Source organism: Lactuca sativa, chromosome 3, assembly GCF_002870075.4.
Source record: "Lactuca sativa cultivar Salinas chromosome 3, Lsat_Salinas_v11, whole genome shotgun sequence".
Taxonomy (NCBI): domain Eukaryota; kingdom Viridiplantae; phylum Streptophyta; class Magnoliopsida; order Asterales; family Asteraceae; genus Lactuca; species Lactuca sativa.
Window position 1 is genome coordinate 307519137 of NC_056625.2, and position 20497 is coordinate 307539633.

The window sequence follows — 20497 nt, forward strand, 5'->3', positions numbered from 1 at the left end:
CTATTCCCAAAAAAAAAAATAAATGTAAAGTGTCTGAAATCCTACTCTGAAATTCCGAAGATCTCTCCGGAACAATGTGTTCCGGAGAATGTGGTTACTTTACCAAAACAAAAAAAAATGTTGTTTTTGTCACAAAAAAAAATCATTTATAACGATTAATTACTCTATTGCACTTAAATATATGATGCTATCACGAGGTCATGAATACACCCTTTCAATCTAATGGATAGTACACCTCTTTCGATCTTGTGGAGTAGATTAAATAACCATGCACTATCCCATGAGATGGTTGCGAAGCCTTTATTGTAAGTTTTATCCATGAGATTTGTTTTTATATACTCATAAATCGTTGCAAACAAACCACGCAAGTTGTAACCAAGATTTATTAATTTAAATTGACGTGTAGCAAATTAATACAACACCAAAATGTCTAATATTTACAAGATTTGTTACAAATAGATTTTCCATTACTTAAATTCTTGCATATAATCACTTCAAATATATGAAAATGAATATATAGCATATGAGATATCACCGATGAATAATGCTTATGAAAGTATCATCCCTATATACAAATCTTTTGAGTCCATGTAATGGGGTGTGTGTCATATCACGGAATGACTCTTTTAAATTTTATTTATCAAGAGTTACCTCATATTCAAGCATAACTTAGACATGGCATACACTACTTTGATCGATCTTTCTTGGTTCTCCTTTTTGGTTGTCCAATAAACAATTCTGTTTCCACATCTGATGTTTTATCTTCATGATCATCTTCCAACAGTAGAAAAATTGACCCCCTTTCTTTTGTCTCTATTGATTGAAGTCGACACTAAAACACGATAGTCACAATGAGTTATATTAGACACTCCACCACAGGATCTAATGGTGAAAAAATAGGAAATTAGAACGATAAACAAATTTACCTTTTCGTTTAATATTGCATTTTCAGTTGCCAACTGTTTCTCCTAAATTAATAAATAAATTAATTTGTCAATAGTTATTAGAGAAAATTACAAAAATGGTTCTGTGGTATGCATTTTTTTGGCGTTTTTGTCCAAAACTCAATTTTTTTGGATTTGTGGTCCTTTTGACCATGTTTGTATGTTGATTTGGTCCCTCGTAAAATTGAAATGACTAAATTGCCTTTGTTAGATTTATTTTCCATTTTCTTTTTTTAAAAGTATTTTTATATATTAAATAAAGATAGTCTCTCTCTCTCTCTCTCTCTCTCTCTCTCTCTCTCACACACACACACATACACACACGACCAACTTCCCCCTCCACCTACCTTGTTCATTTACAATCAAGAACACCCCATCAGAGGTGGGGCTGTTTTCTAGCCACCAAGAAACATCGCTGCCACCATCCATCTTGCCATCTCTTTGTATCACATTCTTAACCCAAATTGAAACTCGGAGGAACGGTGGGTAGCAGGTGCCGAACTGCAACGACGGCGGAAAGGCAGTGACAATGATGGGTGGGTGTCGTTGGTGGCTGTGGGTGGCCTTGCTGCTTCATTTCTATTAGCGGATGCTCGACGAGGGACCAAGACGAAGCAACAACGACGATGACGTTTGGTGGTGGTGGGTTACGACAGGATGGAGGCGCTTGGTGGGTAGTGGGTGGTGAAGTGGGTTTTGCCAACAGTCACAACGGTGGTGGGTGGTGAAGTGGGTTTCACAAACGATGGGTGGTGACGGAGCTATGGTGGCAGCTTCACTGCCTTCGTTTCCTTTCTTTTCAGGTGAGCTCGACGCGAGAGAGGACAGGGAGGAGCATGGATATGGTCTGAAGGTGTTTGGGAAGGGTGTTTGATGGTGGTGGGTCACGACATAGGGAGGTAGAGGAGGTGTTCGAAAAATTTGGTGCGTTAAGATGGTGGTGGCAGTTTGCTTCGATCAGTAGCAAGAGGGGGAAGAACATGCTGGTGTAGTGTGGTGCTTGGCAGCTTGCTCGACAGAAACAGTAAGGGAATGGTGGTGGGGCTCGACCAAGACAGACGATGGTGGTTTCCGATGGGGTTGTGGTGGTCTATGGCGGCAGTCGTGGTGGTGAGCAACCTAAATCGGTGTCACAATCACCGGTGCTTTCTTTCCTTCAGCACTTTCCTTCAACTGGTGAGGTGGGTCCTATAATTTTTATTAATAAAATTTTATATTAAATAGAAAAAAAAAACATAGAAAATGTATCAGAATGGTATTTTTTGTCTTTTTAATTTTACGAGAGACCAAAACCACAAACAAAGTAGCTCACAAAGACCGTCAATCCAAAAAAATTGAGATTTTGACCATAACCCCAAAAAACTGCATACCACAGGGACCATTTTGCAATTTTGTCTAGTTATTAAAATTTATTATTTGTCACCAAAAATACTAGGTTAGAGTCCTATCAAACAAACTTAACAATGAAAGTGAAAGGATGAAAGTTGACTTGTGTTAGTATTACCTTTGCTTGTAACTGCTCAACTTGTTCGTTGTAAACTTGCATCTATAACATCAAGTACACAAATAAATAGTTTAAACGAGTCCAAAACCCCCCACAAAAGAACATCTTGAAGCAAGAATCAAAATATGAAAACCAAACTTGTAAAAGAAAATGTCCATGTTAGCAGTCAAAAAATTCAAAGGAAAAGAATGGATTTTCTATATTAAAAGTTAACCTTTCTTGCTCTGATAATGCGTGCACTCCTTTCTAACTGTTGTTCAATATGTAGTAGTTCTTCCATGGTAGTAGATCCTATACCTTCTCCCAATATTTTCCTGTATTATATAAATCCAATTAAAAAACAAATTAATTTTGATGTCATAACCATTTTTTCCCTTAACTAGAGCTTCAAATTGTTAATGCATTATAAACCACGTATTAATGTCGTTTATGCATCTCTTTGCCTTCTCAAATACGGTTTTTTGATCGAATATATTCACCGTATATGAGTTTGGTAATTACAGAATTAGCTAATACAAAACAAAAATGCACCTTTTTGCAACCTCTAAGAGCTCTATTTGTTTTGCCATACCTGCTGCTAACTGTCGCATACGCTGTCATGTAATTATATACACACAAATATAAGTTAATTTATAGATTAATAGCACATCACAGTCTTCAGTGAAGATCAAAGAACAAATCCAAATTCACTTACAAAAACGGAATACCATATCAAGATCTTCGACAAATTACAAAGATCATATAAAGATGGTTTAGAAGATTGACAGCAAAATATCAAGATCTTCAATGAAGAAGCAAGAACGTTTGAATTAATATAAAATAACATATCAAACCTGGACATCTTCTGCACGCATAGAATCCTGAGTTGGCATGTCTTTTACATGATCTCTGTAGCGTTCAATAGTCTCCTTCATGCTAATGACATTGAAAATGGGAAAAAGGATGCAAATAAGAGCGATTCTCTTTTCTTCATTTGAAGACTAGATGGACTACGTACATTTTTTAAACTTATAATATATATATATATATATATATATATATATATATATATATATATATATATATATATATATATATATATATATATATATATATATATATGTTGTGCAAAAAATACTTATATTATAAGTTTGTGCTATGTCGATAGATACAAAGGGGCATGTATTTTAAACAAGATATGAATAACAATAATACGGTTTGTTAATATTTTATTAGTTATTTTTTTATAATTATTATTGTGATTATTATTTATCAATATTTTATTATTTTATCTGTACGACTTACAAAAAAATAAGGCAATGGATTCACAACCATGCATACCATTTTGTATACGGTCACATGCACGATGTATCTTGTCAATTGCTAATATTGATTATTTTACATAAAGTCATAAAAGTTTTAATATTGAGTCCAAAATATATATATATGCCCAAAAACATACCATTTGTCTCACAAAATCTCATTAGTCTCACATTGAGCTTGCAAATTGATAGATGTGTGTGTAACTATTGTACTCATGCAATAAAAAAGTTAATTAAAGAAAGAATCCAAACATTAAAATCAATAAAAACTACATAAATGAAACCTAGCTTGATTGAGCTTGCAAATTCGTAGAGTTTACTTTTTAAGTATATGTGTGTGTAACTGTTGTATTCATGCAATAAATCAAGTTAAATAATGAAAAAACCCATGAATTAAAAATGAATAAAACAACATATATGAAACCTTGAGCTTGCAAATTCATAGAGTTTGCTTTTTGGGGAGAAGATGATGAGAGCAACTTCAGCATCACAAAGTACAGAAAGCTCAAAGGCTTTCTTCAACAAACCATTTCTTCTCTTGGAGAAAGTAACCTGTCTGCTTGTGGCATTCTCTATCCTCTTCATCTGAGTCTTCCCTCTCACCATCTTCAAACCTAATAAAGAAAGGAAATTCGTGACCAGAAACCCTAGAAACATGAACATGGTTTTGCGTATATCTTATGTTAAAGAAAAAGAGAAGCCATAAATCGTGTAACAGTTCATGGTAAAATGTCTCATGATGCCAATTATGGTGTAATTAGTTTGTGTGTTCCACTCCAAATCCATTAAAAATGGAATCTTGATGTGATTATGATTCACCAAACAACCAAAATTTTCAATTTTATGTCAATTTTTTCCGTTATCAAGTTTGTAATTTGGTTGGTATATACAATCTGTCATAATAAAATTTCTGAATTAGAGACAGATTCCGTTCCATGGTTGATTATACCGAAGAAAGGAAAATGTATGTTTTATGTGAAGGGCGCTTTGCATAAACTCTTTGATGTAGAAGATCTAAGATGTTTAAAATAAAAGTGTTTTTATAATGAAAAAAAGGTCATTTTTATATTGTAAATCGTATGTTATGAATCTTTATCCTTTTCCAATTCAAAGAGTTCAAATGGACAACAAACTGTAAGCGTTGAAGATCCACCAAACAAACAATAAACTCAAACCCCTTATCAATTATTCGGTTAAGTTGACACACTCGAATGAGTCATATCATACTTTGGAGCTTGAAGAGTGTACGGAAGTGAGAGCATCTTGAAGAGCATTGTTCAAATTGAAGAAACTGAACTCTTGATGTTATTATCAAACAAGTTAAACCAGAAAACCCAATCAATTCTTCAATTCATCAAAATTTCTTGTCGTTCAAAAAAAAAAATTATTCAATTCATCGTGCTTGTAGCTTAAATGGTATTCAAACCCATCTCAAAAGTGAAATCTTTATCATATAAATATACATCAAAGAAGCAAAAACCTCAAGCCCTTATTAATTCTTGAACTAAAAGAGATCTTTTCAAACGAAAACCACAAAACCTGATGAATCTTTTGAATCTTTGCTCATTCAAGCAAATTATGATTTAAGATCCATCAACCAAACACAAATCTGAAACCCTTACAGATTCTTTAACCAAACCATAGGATTTCTGAGTAGGAAAGAAGAAAGAGATCCAAAAAGGTACATGGCCAAATAGATGCACTTTATGTATATGATGATGAAGGAAAAGGAAACTTACAAGAGAGACTATAAAACGCTATCTTTCTTTCTTTGGGAAGTTGGATGATGAATGAGAGAATAAAAGGAAAGAATCAAGTGTATAAAATAATAAAAGTAGGGGAGTCTAAGGGGATAGGTGGGTGAAAAATAGTCAAAAACAACACAACATAGGCCCAAGAATAGCTAATTACTTAGGTAGGTTGAGTTGATAGATTGGCCAGCCGGTACCCTATTATGGTTGTACTATAATAAAGAGAAAAAGCTAAATAAAATTACAGAAATGGTCCCTGTGACTATCTGTTTTTTTGATTCAAATCTCCATTTTTTTAATAATAACCGTCATCGTCCCTATTGTGTTCTGCTCATACGATCTTCGTTAATGGCTATAACACCATCTAGAATTTAGTGTTATGTTCCTATAAAATTAACGTTACTCTTGTTTTACAAAAAATATAAACCGACAACAAACTGCCTTTCTTATTATTTTTTATAACAAAACTTATTCTTTTAAAGTTCATTTTATTATTAATATTGATTTTTTATTTATCACCATTATTATGAAAGGGCCCACTGTTTATCTTCCTCACACAGTGAAAGATCCCATCAAAAAACCACATGTCCAATAAAGATCCCATCAAAAAACCACATGTCCAAAAAAGAAAACTAATTCTGAAATCGTCATCCACATTTAAGACAACTTCCCCCCCTCCCCTGGTGGCAATAGATCGAAAACATATACAAGTTCAAATCTCCATGTTTCTTTAAGAAGAAACAACTAATCTGGTATAAAACATTAGAGCTATATAAACTACAAATTCAATATTTCTTCATTTTCCAGAGAAAACCAATTTTTGACTAACACATTGTTCAAAGTTCAGATACATCTTTAACCGTACTCTACATCTTTGACTCACTTTCTCTTCATCGTTGTCACGCTTGCCACTATCTGATATCTTCATTGCCTCCTCACTTCGTTGACACTGCATTGCCATGGAGAATGAAAAAGTGTATAGCCAGTATATTGAATGGTTTAGGTCGGAGATGGAGGATGGGGAATTAAGGGATGTATAAAATAAAAATCAGCAATTCGTATTGGGTCAGATTTGTCATTTTAGATGGGACAAGAGCCCCTTACTAGAAGGACGAAAAAGTGATAATAATAATAATAATAATAATAATAATAATAATAATAATAATAATAATAGCAGTAGGGAGGACGTGATGTGAAGTTAGTTGAAAATATTGGATTTAATAAAAAAAAGGTAAAGTAGAGGGACTATTTATGTAATTTACTCTATAAAAAAGTAAAAACCTGCAACCTAAACCCACCCATCTAATAACACTGCTCTTTTTCCTAGTACGATACAAACTAAACTATGTTGTTTTAGGTAGCCTTCAAATTTGACATTTAGCTTATTTAGCTTTTATTGATCGAATTTATTGTTAAGGTTTTATGGTTTTAATTTATTGTTTCACACATGTTAACCCAGCAAAATTTCTTCTTTTGAGAAGCAAAATTACTCGCAATAAAGACTGAAATTCATAAACTCCATTGAAAACTGCAACAACTCTGAAAGTGACATGGTTTTAATTACAAAAGCATATAGAACTGAATTCTCTATAAGTAGTAAGTTCAATAAGCATGAACCACAAAGATACGGCAAGGGAGTACACCAGTGTTATAAAACTCGTCGAATTTGCCGATTAGTCATTTGAATATTTTTTATTTGGCCCGTATCGAAACGAGTTATAGAATCTGAGTACTCTCCGATCGGCCCTTTACTGAATCGAACAATGTTTATATGTATAATGTATTTAATGATTTAATATTTAACACACATATGCGATTATTATTACATATATCTTAAATTTCCTATAATTATTCATGAAGTGAGACCATTTTGTACATTTCAGCTTTTGTGTATTCAAATGTATATGATTTTGTTATATATTTCAATCAACTAATGATTTTACATATATAATTTCCTTAAAATATCACTACATGAATTAACGTATCCAAGTACTCACATGTATTCGCTACTCGACAGTTGGTCGAACTGGTGGTACCGAGTAATGAGTTCTACAATCTTGGAGTAGACTAAACAAAAGATCCACAATGCAATAAATAAAATAATACCTAAGTAAAAAAATTTAAAATTATATGAATACTCACAAAAATACTACATGATTTAGAAAAATATGAAGTAATTGTTGGCCTATAAGGGATCTAAAATGCCACAAAAGCGCACAACGGAATCAACAAAAACAGTAACATCATAAACCAATTATAGATCTATGTTTAACCAATCAATTGCAACTAAAACTAAATGAGAAGGTAACTACAATACATACCTTTGTAGTCATTGAAACCTTCACATATCTTAATCGAATGGTGAGTGCTAAGAGCCCAATGGAGAGATTCTCTTTCATAGTCGCACCCAAGGAATAGAGTAGCAACATCTGACTTCACCACATAGACGAACACCTTGAATGCCTCAAACCAAAAGATGAAATCGATAGCTACGTGTCGCGTAAAAACCCTACGTGTCGCGTAATCGTCTTAGTTTTAAGGTTTCATTATTTGGTGGGTACTCCGGAATACTAGGGTTTTTCTATAAAGAATTCCATCGTCATATCCAACCTAGGACCAATTTATTTACAAAGAAGAAATTAAACCCTTAAAGGATAAATATCTTCTCACATAATAATTATCCTTATTTTTGGAAATTATCCGACTTCACTAGTACAAAAATAACCTATGGTCACACTTTTCAAAAAACAACATGTCCCGCTTTTTATTAAAAGTGTGACCAAATGTCAATAAAAAAATTTAGATATTGTTTTTGGATACATTTAAATTAGTTTGTGTGACCATTGTATAGATAATTAAAACTTTAACCATATTTAATTATAACAAATATGACAATTATTGGTCATAGTCAGACAATCTGTCCATATGTTACCATCAGACACATGTACCGATTAACATTGTGATATTTTTTTTTATAAAAGACAATAGGTAAATATATGGTCATATGATGCAATTGCATATGTTTCTGTATCATGGTGCGATTTTAGACATATGAAATCCAATGTAGCTAACATGTGATGCATATGACCACATTAAATATTTATGTGTCCATATGGTGGTGTTTACCAGTAACTTAGTAAAAGCAAGAAAAGAAGTTACTTTTATTGGTTTATCGCCATGTGTAACACTGGTGTTTGTAGCCTAGACATTTATATTGAGTTGATAGTCTAGGTTAACCTTTGTAACTCATTTTGAAGAAATGAAAAGAAATTATGTGAATATTATACAAATTATGTGTTTTATGCTTAACTATTAGGGTTTAATTAACTAAGAAAAAAATAAGCGTCAAAATTAAAGTGTGAGATAAGCCCGATATCTTTACATAAAGTTGTAGTGGTCGAAACAAGGATTTCGGGGATATAAAGAATACCAAAATCCGAGTTATAACGAAAAAGTTATGACCTGTCAAAGTTTCGCGACAAAACCGGCGAGTTATAACGAAGAAGTTATGACCTGTCAAAGTTTCGCGACAAAACCGGCATGGTGCTGAATGTCGTAAAAAGTGAGTTTTTGATAAACTAATTTTTAGCCTTAGTGATCTAAACGAAAGTCATAGTATTCGTTAAACCGAAAAGTTCGATAAAAAGAACGCCCAAATCTGACTTCATATGAGGAAGTTATGAGTTTTCGAAGTTTCAGCTTAGCAGTAGACAGCTAAAAACTCGAATTTTAGATCAAGCGATTTTTAGCCGACACAACCTAAACAAGAATTGAAGGTCTCTTCATTAGTAGCACAACGGTAAAAAGTTTGACGAAAACGGACGTCGGATGAAGAAGTTATAAATTTTTAACGGATTTCCTCTCCCGGTCTGTTAAAAGTAATAATATAAAAATTAATTCAAAATTACCCGACGAAGTCTAAATGGAAGTTGTAGAGTGTAAATTTGGCTACGCGTGAATATAAAGAACGTCAAAAACGGAGCTCGTATGCGAAAGTTATGGATTTTAGAAGTTTTGGCACGAAAAACGAGAAAAATCCCCAAAACCGAGGAATTTCGCACACGTGGACTTTGGCCATGTGTCCTCGCTTCACATACGCCACGTGTCCTGTTGAGTCACCCGAGCTGCTGAGTCATCCGAGAACATGGCCTTATCCGAAGTGGTCCACTGAGAAGGCGACACATACCCTCTTGCACGAGACCGAGCCCTCGCAGCATGCCACGAACCCTCTACTTCGGACCCTAGACCTCGGTCCAATGTGCGAGCCATGCGCAGCCACGTGCGAGCCTTCCCTGCGAGCCCTCAGATCTGCGAGGCGTGGCTTCCTCTCAGTCGTCCGACCAGAAGCTCTCCCCTATAAATACAAGGGTGCGAGACCTCCCGGGTATACTTTGGAAAATTGTCAATTTTAACCCCTAAACCCATATTTCTTTCATCTTAACGTCCCGCGAGGCCCCGGTATCGATTGTAAACCCCGGAATACTCCACGAAGTGCCCGTGAAGCCCGGAAAATTTATCTTTTCGGTTTCGAAGCCCGACTTTTGCAAAGCCCAGTTTCTCAATAAAACTCCCGGTTTTATTAGAAACGATCGTTTTAGTAAACGAATTGTTGCCCGATTATCACCAAATCAAGTGAGTGTATAGTCACTTTCATTTTACACATAGATATGAAGTATTTACCTTATAATACGTGCTATGTGTAAATATATTAATTGTTTATTTGAGGTGATTGTTGTGTTGATGTTTTATACAAGTTTTAAACTGTATAAGTATTTTTATCTACAAATATGTTGGGTAGAATATGGGTAGATAGTGATGTGTGATAAAATAAAATTGATGAGAGGCCTCGATGTGTTTTGAGATCCAGTCATCCAGCGGAGTTTGGATGATGACCACGGACTTTCTAGACAGTGCAGTGGGAAACATTTAGCAAGTCCGCAACCTGTAGGTGTTAATGCACTGAGAGTGTTCATTTGCTATACTCCATCCCCCTCATGGTTGCCTTTAGGACATGTATGGCTGACGAAACCCCTTAGCAGTAGTGTCCATCCCGATGATATTCTTTAGGCTAGGTCCCTTGTGAAAAGTGTTTAGGGACGTAAACTGAGGATAACGGGAACGGGTAATCAGGGTTATTATTGATTGGTGAACTTAATAAGTTTATTATTATTGTGGGTTGAAAACCATATATGCTCACCAGGCTCCCAAGCCTGACCCACTCAGCCTTTTATGTTACAGGTAGTGGACCTCGAGCATAGTCGGAGGACGACGAGAGATTTTTGGATTATAGGCTAGTAGTTGTAAATAACTGTTGAAAGGCTTATAATGTCTTGTTTATGCTTTTGATCTGTATCGGAACATGACATCCCAAGGTTTTGATATATATATATATATACATATATATATATATATATATATATATATATATATATATATATATATATATATATATATATGGAAAATATATACCTTCTTAATGAAGGGTTTTGATAAACTTTTATCGTTTGTTGTTTGGGGACCAATTCCGCAACATATTTTGAAAAGATTTCTCTGATTATTTTTAAAAAGCATAAATTAAATCGGTCTTTTCTGGCCGAGAAATTAGGGGATGTCACAGTTGGTATCAGAGCATTAGTTTAAGCGAACTAAGAAATTGTAGAATTTCTAGACTTGAACTTAGAATTTCTAGACTTGAACTTACAATGCCCATACTGTTGCCACAATCCAAAAGGTTCAAAACTGGATGGATCAAATTGCAGAAACCGTATTAAAAGCTCAAGCTGTTGGCGCAGCCGCAGGTACCTCTAGAGTTCGTCCTACTCCAACTCCTATTCCATCTCCCGCAGTCAATCCATCTCAAGACGAAGAGCCTGCTGTTGAACTTAGCTCCGCCCCTACCTTCGGTTTTGATGATGAAGACATCCAAGAGGTCAACAAACCAAATCCTTCAGACGACGACGTTATGATGTTTGAAGAAGAAAGAAGAGTCTAGTGGTTCTCATCATTCCACTTCAAAGCCCAAAGAAAAGAAAAAGAAGAAGAAGAAGGATGCTGTCACCAAGAAGGAATTCCTAATTCTCCAAGCCAAAGTTGATCAAATTTTTGCTGCGGTTAAACCTACCCAACCTCCACCTGAAGACATTCCAGGACCGCAGTCTTTGATTGAGCGAGTTGAACGACTCCAGAGGACAGAGCATATGGCTGCTGAGCGCATCTCTCTAAAGGTACAAATGGGGATCCGGTCCCTTGACAACAACCACAGTGCTGACCATCAGGAATTCATGGCTGCAGCGGAATGCCTCATTACTGAGGTGACCGCAATCAAACAAGATCTTCATGTAGCCATTGCGGATCAAGCTTCACTATCTCACAAAGTGATAGATGAGACTCATACTGCATATGAGTCACCTATCTATGTTCTTCATGCCACTATCAACCGAATGCATAAATCCCTCACCTCTAACTTCCATGGCCCTGAGATCCTCCAGCTTACAAAAGACATACACAAGCTGCTCTACAACTCCTCCACCCCAAACAATTCCCAGTTGGCCGAGACCATGAAAGCTCACTTTGTAGAAGTATGTGCCAAGGTGGATGGACTTAAACAATGGCTTGAGGAAGCACCTGTTGGATAAGGTGTCTAAGTCCATAACTTATTTGGTACATACTTGACCCGACCCGGCATGGTCCATTTGGGTTGCACTTCACCCAAACGATTTATGGATAATTTTGTAAGAATTGTATACTTACGATTTATTAATATATTATAAGTTATAATATATTAATATGAAGTCATGTTATTTAATTAGTTTTAGTCTTAAATTAATTATGAATTAATTTAGAGATTAAAAAGAAGACTAATTAAATTAGGGGATATTATATTTTATATAGTGTGGGCTAATACTCATTTGTTAATGGGCTAAGCTAATATGAAAGTCCGTGAATGACCCATGGAGCTTTTAACCCATGGATCCTTGGAAAGGAAAAGACATGGGTTATTAGGGTTTCACCCTAACCATTCACACTATATAAAGAAGCATATGATGCAAGAAATGAGACGCTAGTAGTGCGAGACTTAGTGGTGGCCGATTCCACAAGAAAGTATACTACTCTCTCAAAGTTTTCAAAGTGTTTGTGGTGATTTGTGATTCCATTTGAGGCATTCACACTATTGGTGCTTGGCTCTCAAACTCCAAACAATCAACCATCATCAAAGGTATGTATTTCTACTAGTACTTTTATGATTCATAATCCTTATGCTATGCTAGTTAGGAAGAAACCTTGGAAGTTATTATTTGCATGTATTTTAGAAGAAAACATAGATCCAAGGTTTATTAGGGTTGCATGCACACTTAGGAAGTGTTAGATTGCTCAAAACCCAACAGTGGTATCAGAGCCTAGGCTTCTTTTCTTGAATACTTGATGCAGATTGCTGAAAATCGAAGTTTATGTGCTGTTGGCATAGCAGAATCGCCGAGTCCATGAAGGGACTCGACGAGTCCAAGACAAAATTCTCCATGCACTCGACGAGTTGGAACCCCAGACACAATTTCTTCGAGTTTTGGTGCTGGAATTGGTCTAGAATCATTACCTTAAACTGTTTTGGACTCATAAAACCTGTTTTTGATGTGGTAATGATGATGGTGGACCAATTTCAAAGTTATAATCAAAATTTCAAGTTTATATGTGTTCATATGATTCTTGAAATTGTTGATGTGGATGTTCATGTTCATATGAGTTTTGTTAGATCATAAGAATTATTTGCAAATTGTTTGTTAGTTAATTCTTGATCTTAATGTGTTTTAATGGAATTCATAATTTGTCCTCACGTTATGGAATTCCAAAAGTTTTTTCTTTTAAATGTTTTTTTTTAAGAAGTCATAAGTTACACTTTAGAAGAGTTTTTCTAATAAATGCTTTTATGGACTTCATAACTTGTCCTCAAGTTATGGATTTCCAAGAGACTCTTCATTAATAGTATTAAACACTTAATTATAATTCATAAGTTATGAATATCCAAAAGTTTATGAATTGTTCAAAACTTGCCCTTAAGTTTTGGAATTTGTAAAGTCTCACACAAACTTTATTTCCATACCCTAGAAGTTTTAAAAGTTAAAATTCTACCCTTATACTATTATAAGATTAATGGTTAATTATTATATATATATATATGTATAAGAACAAGTCGTTTTACCGTTAGTAGGCCTCATTCACGAAGTCGGTCTATAAGGTGGGTATAAGGTTGTTGCCTATAAAATGGCGACTTAATGGGTGTCCACTCTCACCCACCGCTTGCTTGACTGGTGGAGGGTCGTTAGCCGAACGGGTAAGACAATGACTTATAAATTATCATTAAGTATGATGAATATTATAAAGTAACTAAATGTTTTATTTAATTCCCAATCTTAGTTACTTTAGGAAAAATGTGAATTTGGTGCTAGCCCATGGAATTCACACTTTGTACCTTACCAAGTCGTTGGTGGAGCGTGTGTGGTTAATCGGCACACTAACTTGGACTAGTAAGGATCACGAAGGGTGACTTAATGTTTGTCATAGATCAATGGAGCGTGTGTGGTTAACCGGCACATTGATTAGGTGATAATATTAAGGGTACCAAGTGAATTGGTATGGTTATTCACACCTTGTTTTGTGATCCTCGACATCCCAGTCACAAAATTTGAGGGGGCACACTCGAGATTGAAACATGCCATTGAAAAGTTCAATGAATCTCAAAAGATCTAGGAATTTCAAATCCAATTAAAACCTAATAAATTATTTCATTTTTCATGGTGGAAATTGGTGAATCGTTATTCGCCTACGTTTAAATATTTTATAGCTTTGATTACGGCATCCCTCTTCCAAATTATAAAATATTGTGTTGGGTCCTAGCCTTAATATTTCATATTGGGTGTTATATTAAGGACTTTGAATCAACTAACTTGATTTTCTCCCATTATAGATGTCTGGTTCAGACGACTATGATCTTCCTAAATCTCTTGAAGATGGTGTCCCTCAACATCATGCTTCACTTCCTCCACCTCCTCCAATTATTCTCCCTCATCCACAAGTTCTTGACAAGTTTAAAGTCACTCAATCCCTATTGGCAAGCATAGTCAATATGTGCTCACATCTTGGAGATAAAGTCACATATTGACAAGCCGGGAGAGTTGGGTGTCAAAGTCCCGTGAAGGTTGGATGTTCAATCACTTTCTTAGTAACATAGTGAGTCTCTTTGGGACTACTATGAGATGGACTATGACATGACCCTTAATGATGTTATCTATTCGCTTGGTGTTGTGGAATCAGCAATGATTTGGAACACTAGTAAAGCAAATTTGATTAAAAGAACAACTTACCAAGTCTACATGGACATTGACAATGGTAGCATTGGATATCTAAAAAAGGATTTCTCTTCCCAATGGAAAGGGATCGGCTATAGTCAACTCGGTTGACCAAATAGTAAAGAGAAAGGCAAATTCTGAGATAGTCTCATGTGCCATTACCAAAGGGTCCATGTGTTTTGTTGCCAAAGGAAGGGGCGTTGGTTGCGAAGCTGCCCTATTCACCTGAAAGGTCATAAGGTTGATCAAGTCAAGAGGTTTGACTCTACTTCGGGTAAAGTCCACTGTCTAACTCTATTAAATTCATATTTGGAGATTCTTATTACATAATGTGAATGGGTCACATGCTGATGTTTTTAAGAATCAAAGAAAAGATAGGAAGCTTAAAGTAAGTATATGTTGATTCTGATTGCAAAAGTGGGGTTTCGATCGCATGGTTCGGCAATCAGAATTTTGAGTTGTTGCTTAAAAGTTATAATATATTGCTTATGAATAGATAACAACAAGGCTTTCATGTGGATTGTAAGGATAAGTTTTTCCGCAAAGTTTTAAAATAAAAGAAAAAAGGGTTTTAATTTTATTTATTTTAAAAATATCCTTACAATGGCATCTGTGGAAAATTGTTGCTTATATGTTTCCAGTAATAGCAATATTGAAAAGTGGATTTGATTCTTTCATTTGTGGTAGTGTCTGAATTTACCAAATGAAGAAAGTTTTTCATCACCCAAGTTTCAATTGGACAGAAACTTGGAATCATACAAGTTCTATTGTATGATGAATGAGAATTTTCATCTTTGAAAATTAAGACTAATTCTTTGATCACATGTATATGTGAGTCAGTTGAAGGACTAAGGAATTAGGTACATTGGGTGTGCGCTGGTCAAGGTCCACCACAGAGATTGATTTGTCATGATTTACTAAAGATTAGTAAATATGATTATACTTATGAGGTTAAGTATAATTCTGTAACATTGGAAAGGTTACAATGTATGACAGAACAAATGAGAAGAATCAAGTTAGGCAGAAAGATAAAAGTTTCTCAAATCTGAAAGGATGGGAGAGTACTTTAGTATCATATTTCAGGATCATCTTAATATTATGAAACCATATCACAAATTCATACTCTAAGGACGTCTTAGTGCATTGTTATGGCTAAGAAGAGAGGTCATGAATTGTTGCATTGGTTAAAATCAAGAAGATGAGTCATACTTCGTTCCAAAACAATTCTTAGAGTCATACTCCAAGATTGTAACATTGAGTGACATAAAGTAAGGTTTAAAACACTTATCAAATGTAGTGTAAAATGTTTTTACCTTTGTACATTTGAGATTGGTAAGTTGTGATGTCTAGGGTGAGACAAAGACCAACTAAGGCCAATTGTGTAAAGTGTTAGTCTTGATAAGAATCCGTACTATCCCTTGAATATTTGTTTTGTCAAGGAATGGTTCTTGACTGGGGAAACTTATATGTCAAGGGGACAGTGGGAGCCTTAAAGATCCTGGAAGAGTTTCAAGATTTAATCAAGAGTAAAACCTATAATTTATCACTAGCACACAACTTAAGGTTTGCAACCTATCGTGTTGACATAATTCTTATTTCTGTACCTACTTCAAATAAGTTGAATTTGCATGTGAGTTATCAGAGTTCAACTTGGAAGCATTGGTGGGCCTTGTGCTACCAAGGTGACAAGAAACTAAGATTGAACAAGTTTAATCCATGTAAGGCTGAATTTGTCACTAACCTTATCTTGTGATTATGGTTTTGACAAATTCACATGAATAGGAACTCATACACTATAAAATCTAAGTGTCATAAGGTTTCTCTCCGATTCATGAAAATGATGGTGAGGAAACGCTTTCACTAAGTAGATTTTAGGTAGATATCAATTGTGTTATTTGCATTTTCAAAAGTCGTTAGTGTAGCGTGTATGGTTAACCGGCACACTAACATGGACTTGTGAGAAATGGAAAAGGTCTACGAAATTGAGACTATGATTACGGCATCCCTTTTCATAGTTCTTGAAATTGCTTAGACACACATGTGAGCTATCTAAGAAAGGGTGTATGAATCTAAATTTCAGAAGTCCAACAGATTTCTGGAAATATGTCAGAGCTAGTGGGAGCATAAGTGTTTTGCTAATAATCATCATGTTAGTGGGAGCATGATAATTATGATTAGTATTGCAAGCTAGCAATGTTAATTATAGAAAAACAAAAGTTTCAATTCATGAAGTTGCAGGGGTTGAAAAAGTTGTTTTGCTATAATTAAGGGAGAGGAAATTATACTTCATTTCAATTCTAAACCTTAGATTGAGATTTTAATCATCTATAGTCAAGGAAATATATATGAATTTTATGTCTGAATGGTTCGACTTAAGGAAATTCTATATATATTGCGTTCTCAAAATTCAATTATGACTACGGCATCCCTCTTCATAGTTAAATTTTGAAAACATGGAAAATAAAAAAATATTGTAGCAAAAGACTGGTCTAGTATCATGTTTTTATGTCAAACATCATGAATCGTGTCCAATACGCTTCGGATGTAGGATCGATTGCATGTGCTATAATATTCATCCTTTCTAGATTTTCCAAATGCTCAGGGCATTTAGAAGGGAAAAGTCTAGAACTGGATATGACTAAAGTGATTAAGCAATTGTCGAGGACAATATGAGGTTCGCCAAAGATTGGATGCTCAGGGAAAGTTGGAAGTATGATGTAAGTTGTCGGAAAGGACCGTATTGACATGTTCTGAAAAGAAGTAACTCTTGTTCGGAAGTGATAGTCAAAATGGGCCTATGGAAATGTCTCCATAGGTGGAAGTTATTCAATCTATGTAAGATTAGAAAACCTTAATGCAAGAAGGATGTTCAAAGCAATCTACTTTGAATATGAGACTTCGTTTCGATAGAGTTGATCTCCTTTGGAATACTCTGTAGTGACTGTTGACAAGTTTTGTGAATTTGTGAATAATCATTACAAGAGGAACATTGCATAAAAGTTTGAAATCTAACAGGTTTTTTGGTAAATGATAGGAATCGGGGATTCTCACATTTACAATAAGGATTTGGGATTGTGAAATGAGTATCAATGGAATCATGTTCAATTGATCTACATCACAATGTAAGGATCATAGACAAACATAGTGTGCATACTTGGAGTATGGCATAACTATTGTTTAGAAAAACAAAGTGTACATGCTAGGAGCATGGGACGACTGTTGTTTTATTCAAGTCTTAAGTTGATTGTTTGAAACATTATACAATGAATAATGTGTAATCAATATGGTGATAAATAAAAGGTGGTTCTATTTATATTCAAAAGGGTTCTGAGACCATATTGGATTCGATTATTATTGTGTTTCACTTTGCATGTTTTGACTTCCAAAATAGCTAGGTTATTCTTTCCGAATGACTAAGTTATTTAAACACTCCACAGTCGTTCATATGTTGGAAGTAGGTATGAATCAAGATTGTCATGAATCGAGTTTGTAGATGGCTAAATGGGTTTAGTCATAGCAATGGTTGCTACAACATTCATGAGTGCTCATAAGTTATGAGTATTGGAATAAACCCACGCTCACTTGTATCACTTCATGGAACTTATCTCGAGTGATCGTGAGACGGTAATATCATATAAATCTTCAAACCTAGAGATATTAGTTGTTACCTATGAGTTGGTTGTGCATTGATTGCATGTAAACGCATCAGTAACTTGATGTTATAAAATGTGCCTTTGTGTACAATTCAACAAGTAGTAGAACAAGCATATGAGTCGAAGTTTATCTGTTCCTTCAAGAAATACAAGTGATATCTGGGCCCCTCGATGATTTTGTTGTGACCTATGTACCGGCCGGTCAGAACTAAATTGATGTGTTCGATTAAGTTCATTGTCAAACAAATCGGAAAATCAGGAAACAAACTGCTGGACAATAAGTACGACGTTGTTCCATGTATTTGTCCGGCTGATATCATGAGAACAGAGGATTATATGATCACTTATCTAAAATGGCGCTTCATAGTTCAATAGAGTTTTCGAGAGCTACGATTGCTGGTTGGTTCCTGAAGTAACATACGCAAGTCTAGTCAATAGACATATCCAAGTGGGAGTCTGTTAGATAAGGTGTCTAAGTCCATAACTTATTTGGTATATACTTGACCCGACCCGGCATGGTCCATTTGGGTTGCACTTCACCCAAACGATTTATGGATAAGTTTGTGAGAATTGTATACTTACGATTTATTAATATATTATAAGTTATAATATATTAATATGAAGTCATGTTATTTAATTAGTTTTAGTCTTAAATTAATTTTGAATTAATTTAGAGATTAAAAAGAAGACTGATTAAATTATGGGCTATTATATTTTATAAAGTGTGGGCTAATACTCATTTGTTAATGGGCTAAGCTAATATGAAAGTCCATGAATGACCCATGGAGCTTTTAACCCATGGATCCTTGGAAAGGAAAAGACATGGGTTATTAGGGTTTCACCCTAACCATGCACACTAGATAAAGAAGCATATGATGCAAGAAATGAGACACTAGTAGTGCGAGACTTAGTGGTGGCCGATTCCACAAGAAAGTATACTACTCTCTCAAAGTTTTCAAAGTGTTTGTGGTGATTTGTGATTCCATTTGAGGCATTCACACTATTGGTGCTTGGCTCTCAAACTCCAAACAATCAACCATCATCAAAAGGTATGTATTTCTACTAGTACTTTTATGATTCATAATCCTTATGCTATGCTAGTTAGGAAGAAACCTTGGAAGTTATTATTTGCATGTATTTTAGAAGAAAACATAGATCCAAGGTTTATTAGGGTTGCATGCACTCTTAGGAAGTGTTAGATTGCTCAAAAGCCAACAGCACCTCCGTTGCATCCCTCAAGAGGGAGAAGTGATGAATAAGTCCACCACTCGGATACTTCCATCCATCAAAGCCCCCACATCACCACAAAGAAAATTCCTAAACCGCAGCCCTCACCTCCACCATCCCACAATATTCCATCTCCTCACTCTTCACCTATAAAAAACACCCTCAAAAGGCCTGAGACTCCTCCTCCCCTCAAAAATCTTGAGGAAAATATGTCATCAGCAAGCTCCACAGACTCCCCTACCACAGCTCAAAGAAAACACGACTGGAAGGTGGCCAAGCTTGCAGAAATCATCTGGAGAGAATGCGGATTTGATACTATGATATATGTGTCGCTGATAAACTTATGGGTCAATCCGCTCCACAGGCTACTGAATGAAGACTACACTCCACATCTCACTTATGCTGAACCCCCTTCTGATGGATATTGGGATATTCCAATCTCTCCCAATGCCAAGTATTATGCAGTTTTTAAGTCTTTTGACTGCAGCCTCCCTGATCACAAACGATTGCCAATGGAGTTTGAAAGACTTAATCGACTTAATGCTAATCATGGCTCTTCTGTTTAAAACATATGGTCTAACGATAGACCATCCGCAGTCAAGAACTATAAGATGCGAAAGTTCATGAAGGCTGACTTCGTTCAGTATACCCATACCAGAAGAGAGCATGACTACATACGCACTCAGGTAGACTTCCCAAACATGAATCCAGAAGAAATCTTCCTTATTGCTAGGGTCTTCTAGAACAAAGCAGAAAAGCACCCAAAGATGCAAATG

At 35.2% G+C, this 20497-nt stretch overlaps 1 protein-coding gene across 2 annotated transcripts; it reads right to left on the reverse strand.

Annotated features, from left to right (window-relative positions):
* Positions 1-445: 445 nt before the first annotated feature.
* Positions 446-5618, reverse strand: LOC111880753 (MADS-box protein SOC1). 2 transcript variants are annotated; one of them, XM_023877169.3, is made up of 8 exons: positions 5489-5618; positions 4174-4363; positions 3282-3363; positions 2980-3041; positions 2663-2762; positions 2449-2490; positions 927-968; positions 446-832 (listed from the first exon to the last, which is right to left on the reverse strand). In XM_023877169.3, exons 2-8 carry the CDS (start codon positions 4353-4355, stop codon positions 686-688), a joined length of 657 nt encoding a protein of 218 aa, XP_023732937.1. In that variant the 5' UTR covers positions 4356-4363; positions 5489-5618; the 3' UTR covers positions 446-685. The 2 variants fall into 2 exon arrangements, with proteins under 2 accessions (XP_023732937.1, XP_023732943.1); XM_023877175.3 differs by lacking the exons at positions 446-832; positions 927-968 and adding an exon at positions 1989-2132.
* Between the last annotated feature and the right edge of the window lie 14879 nt (positions 5619-20497).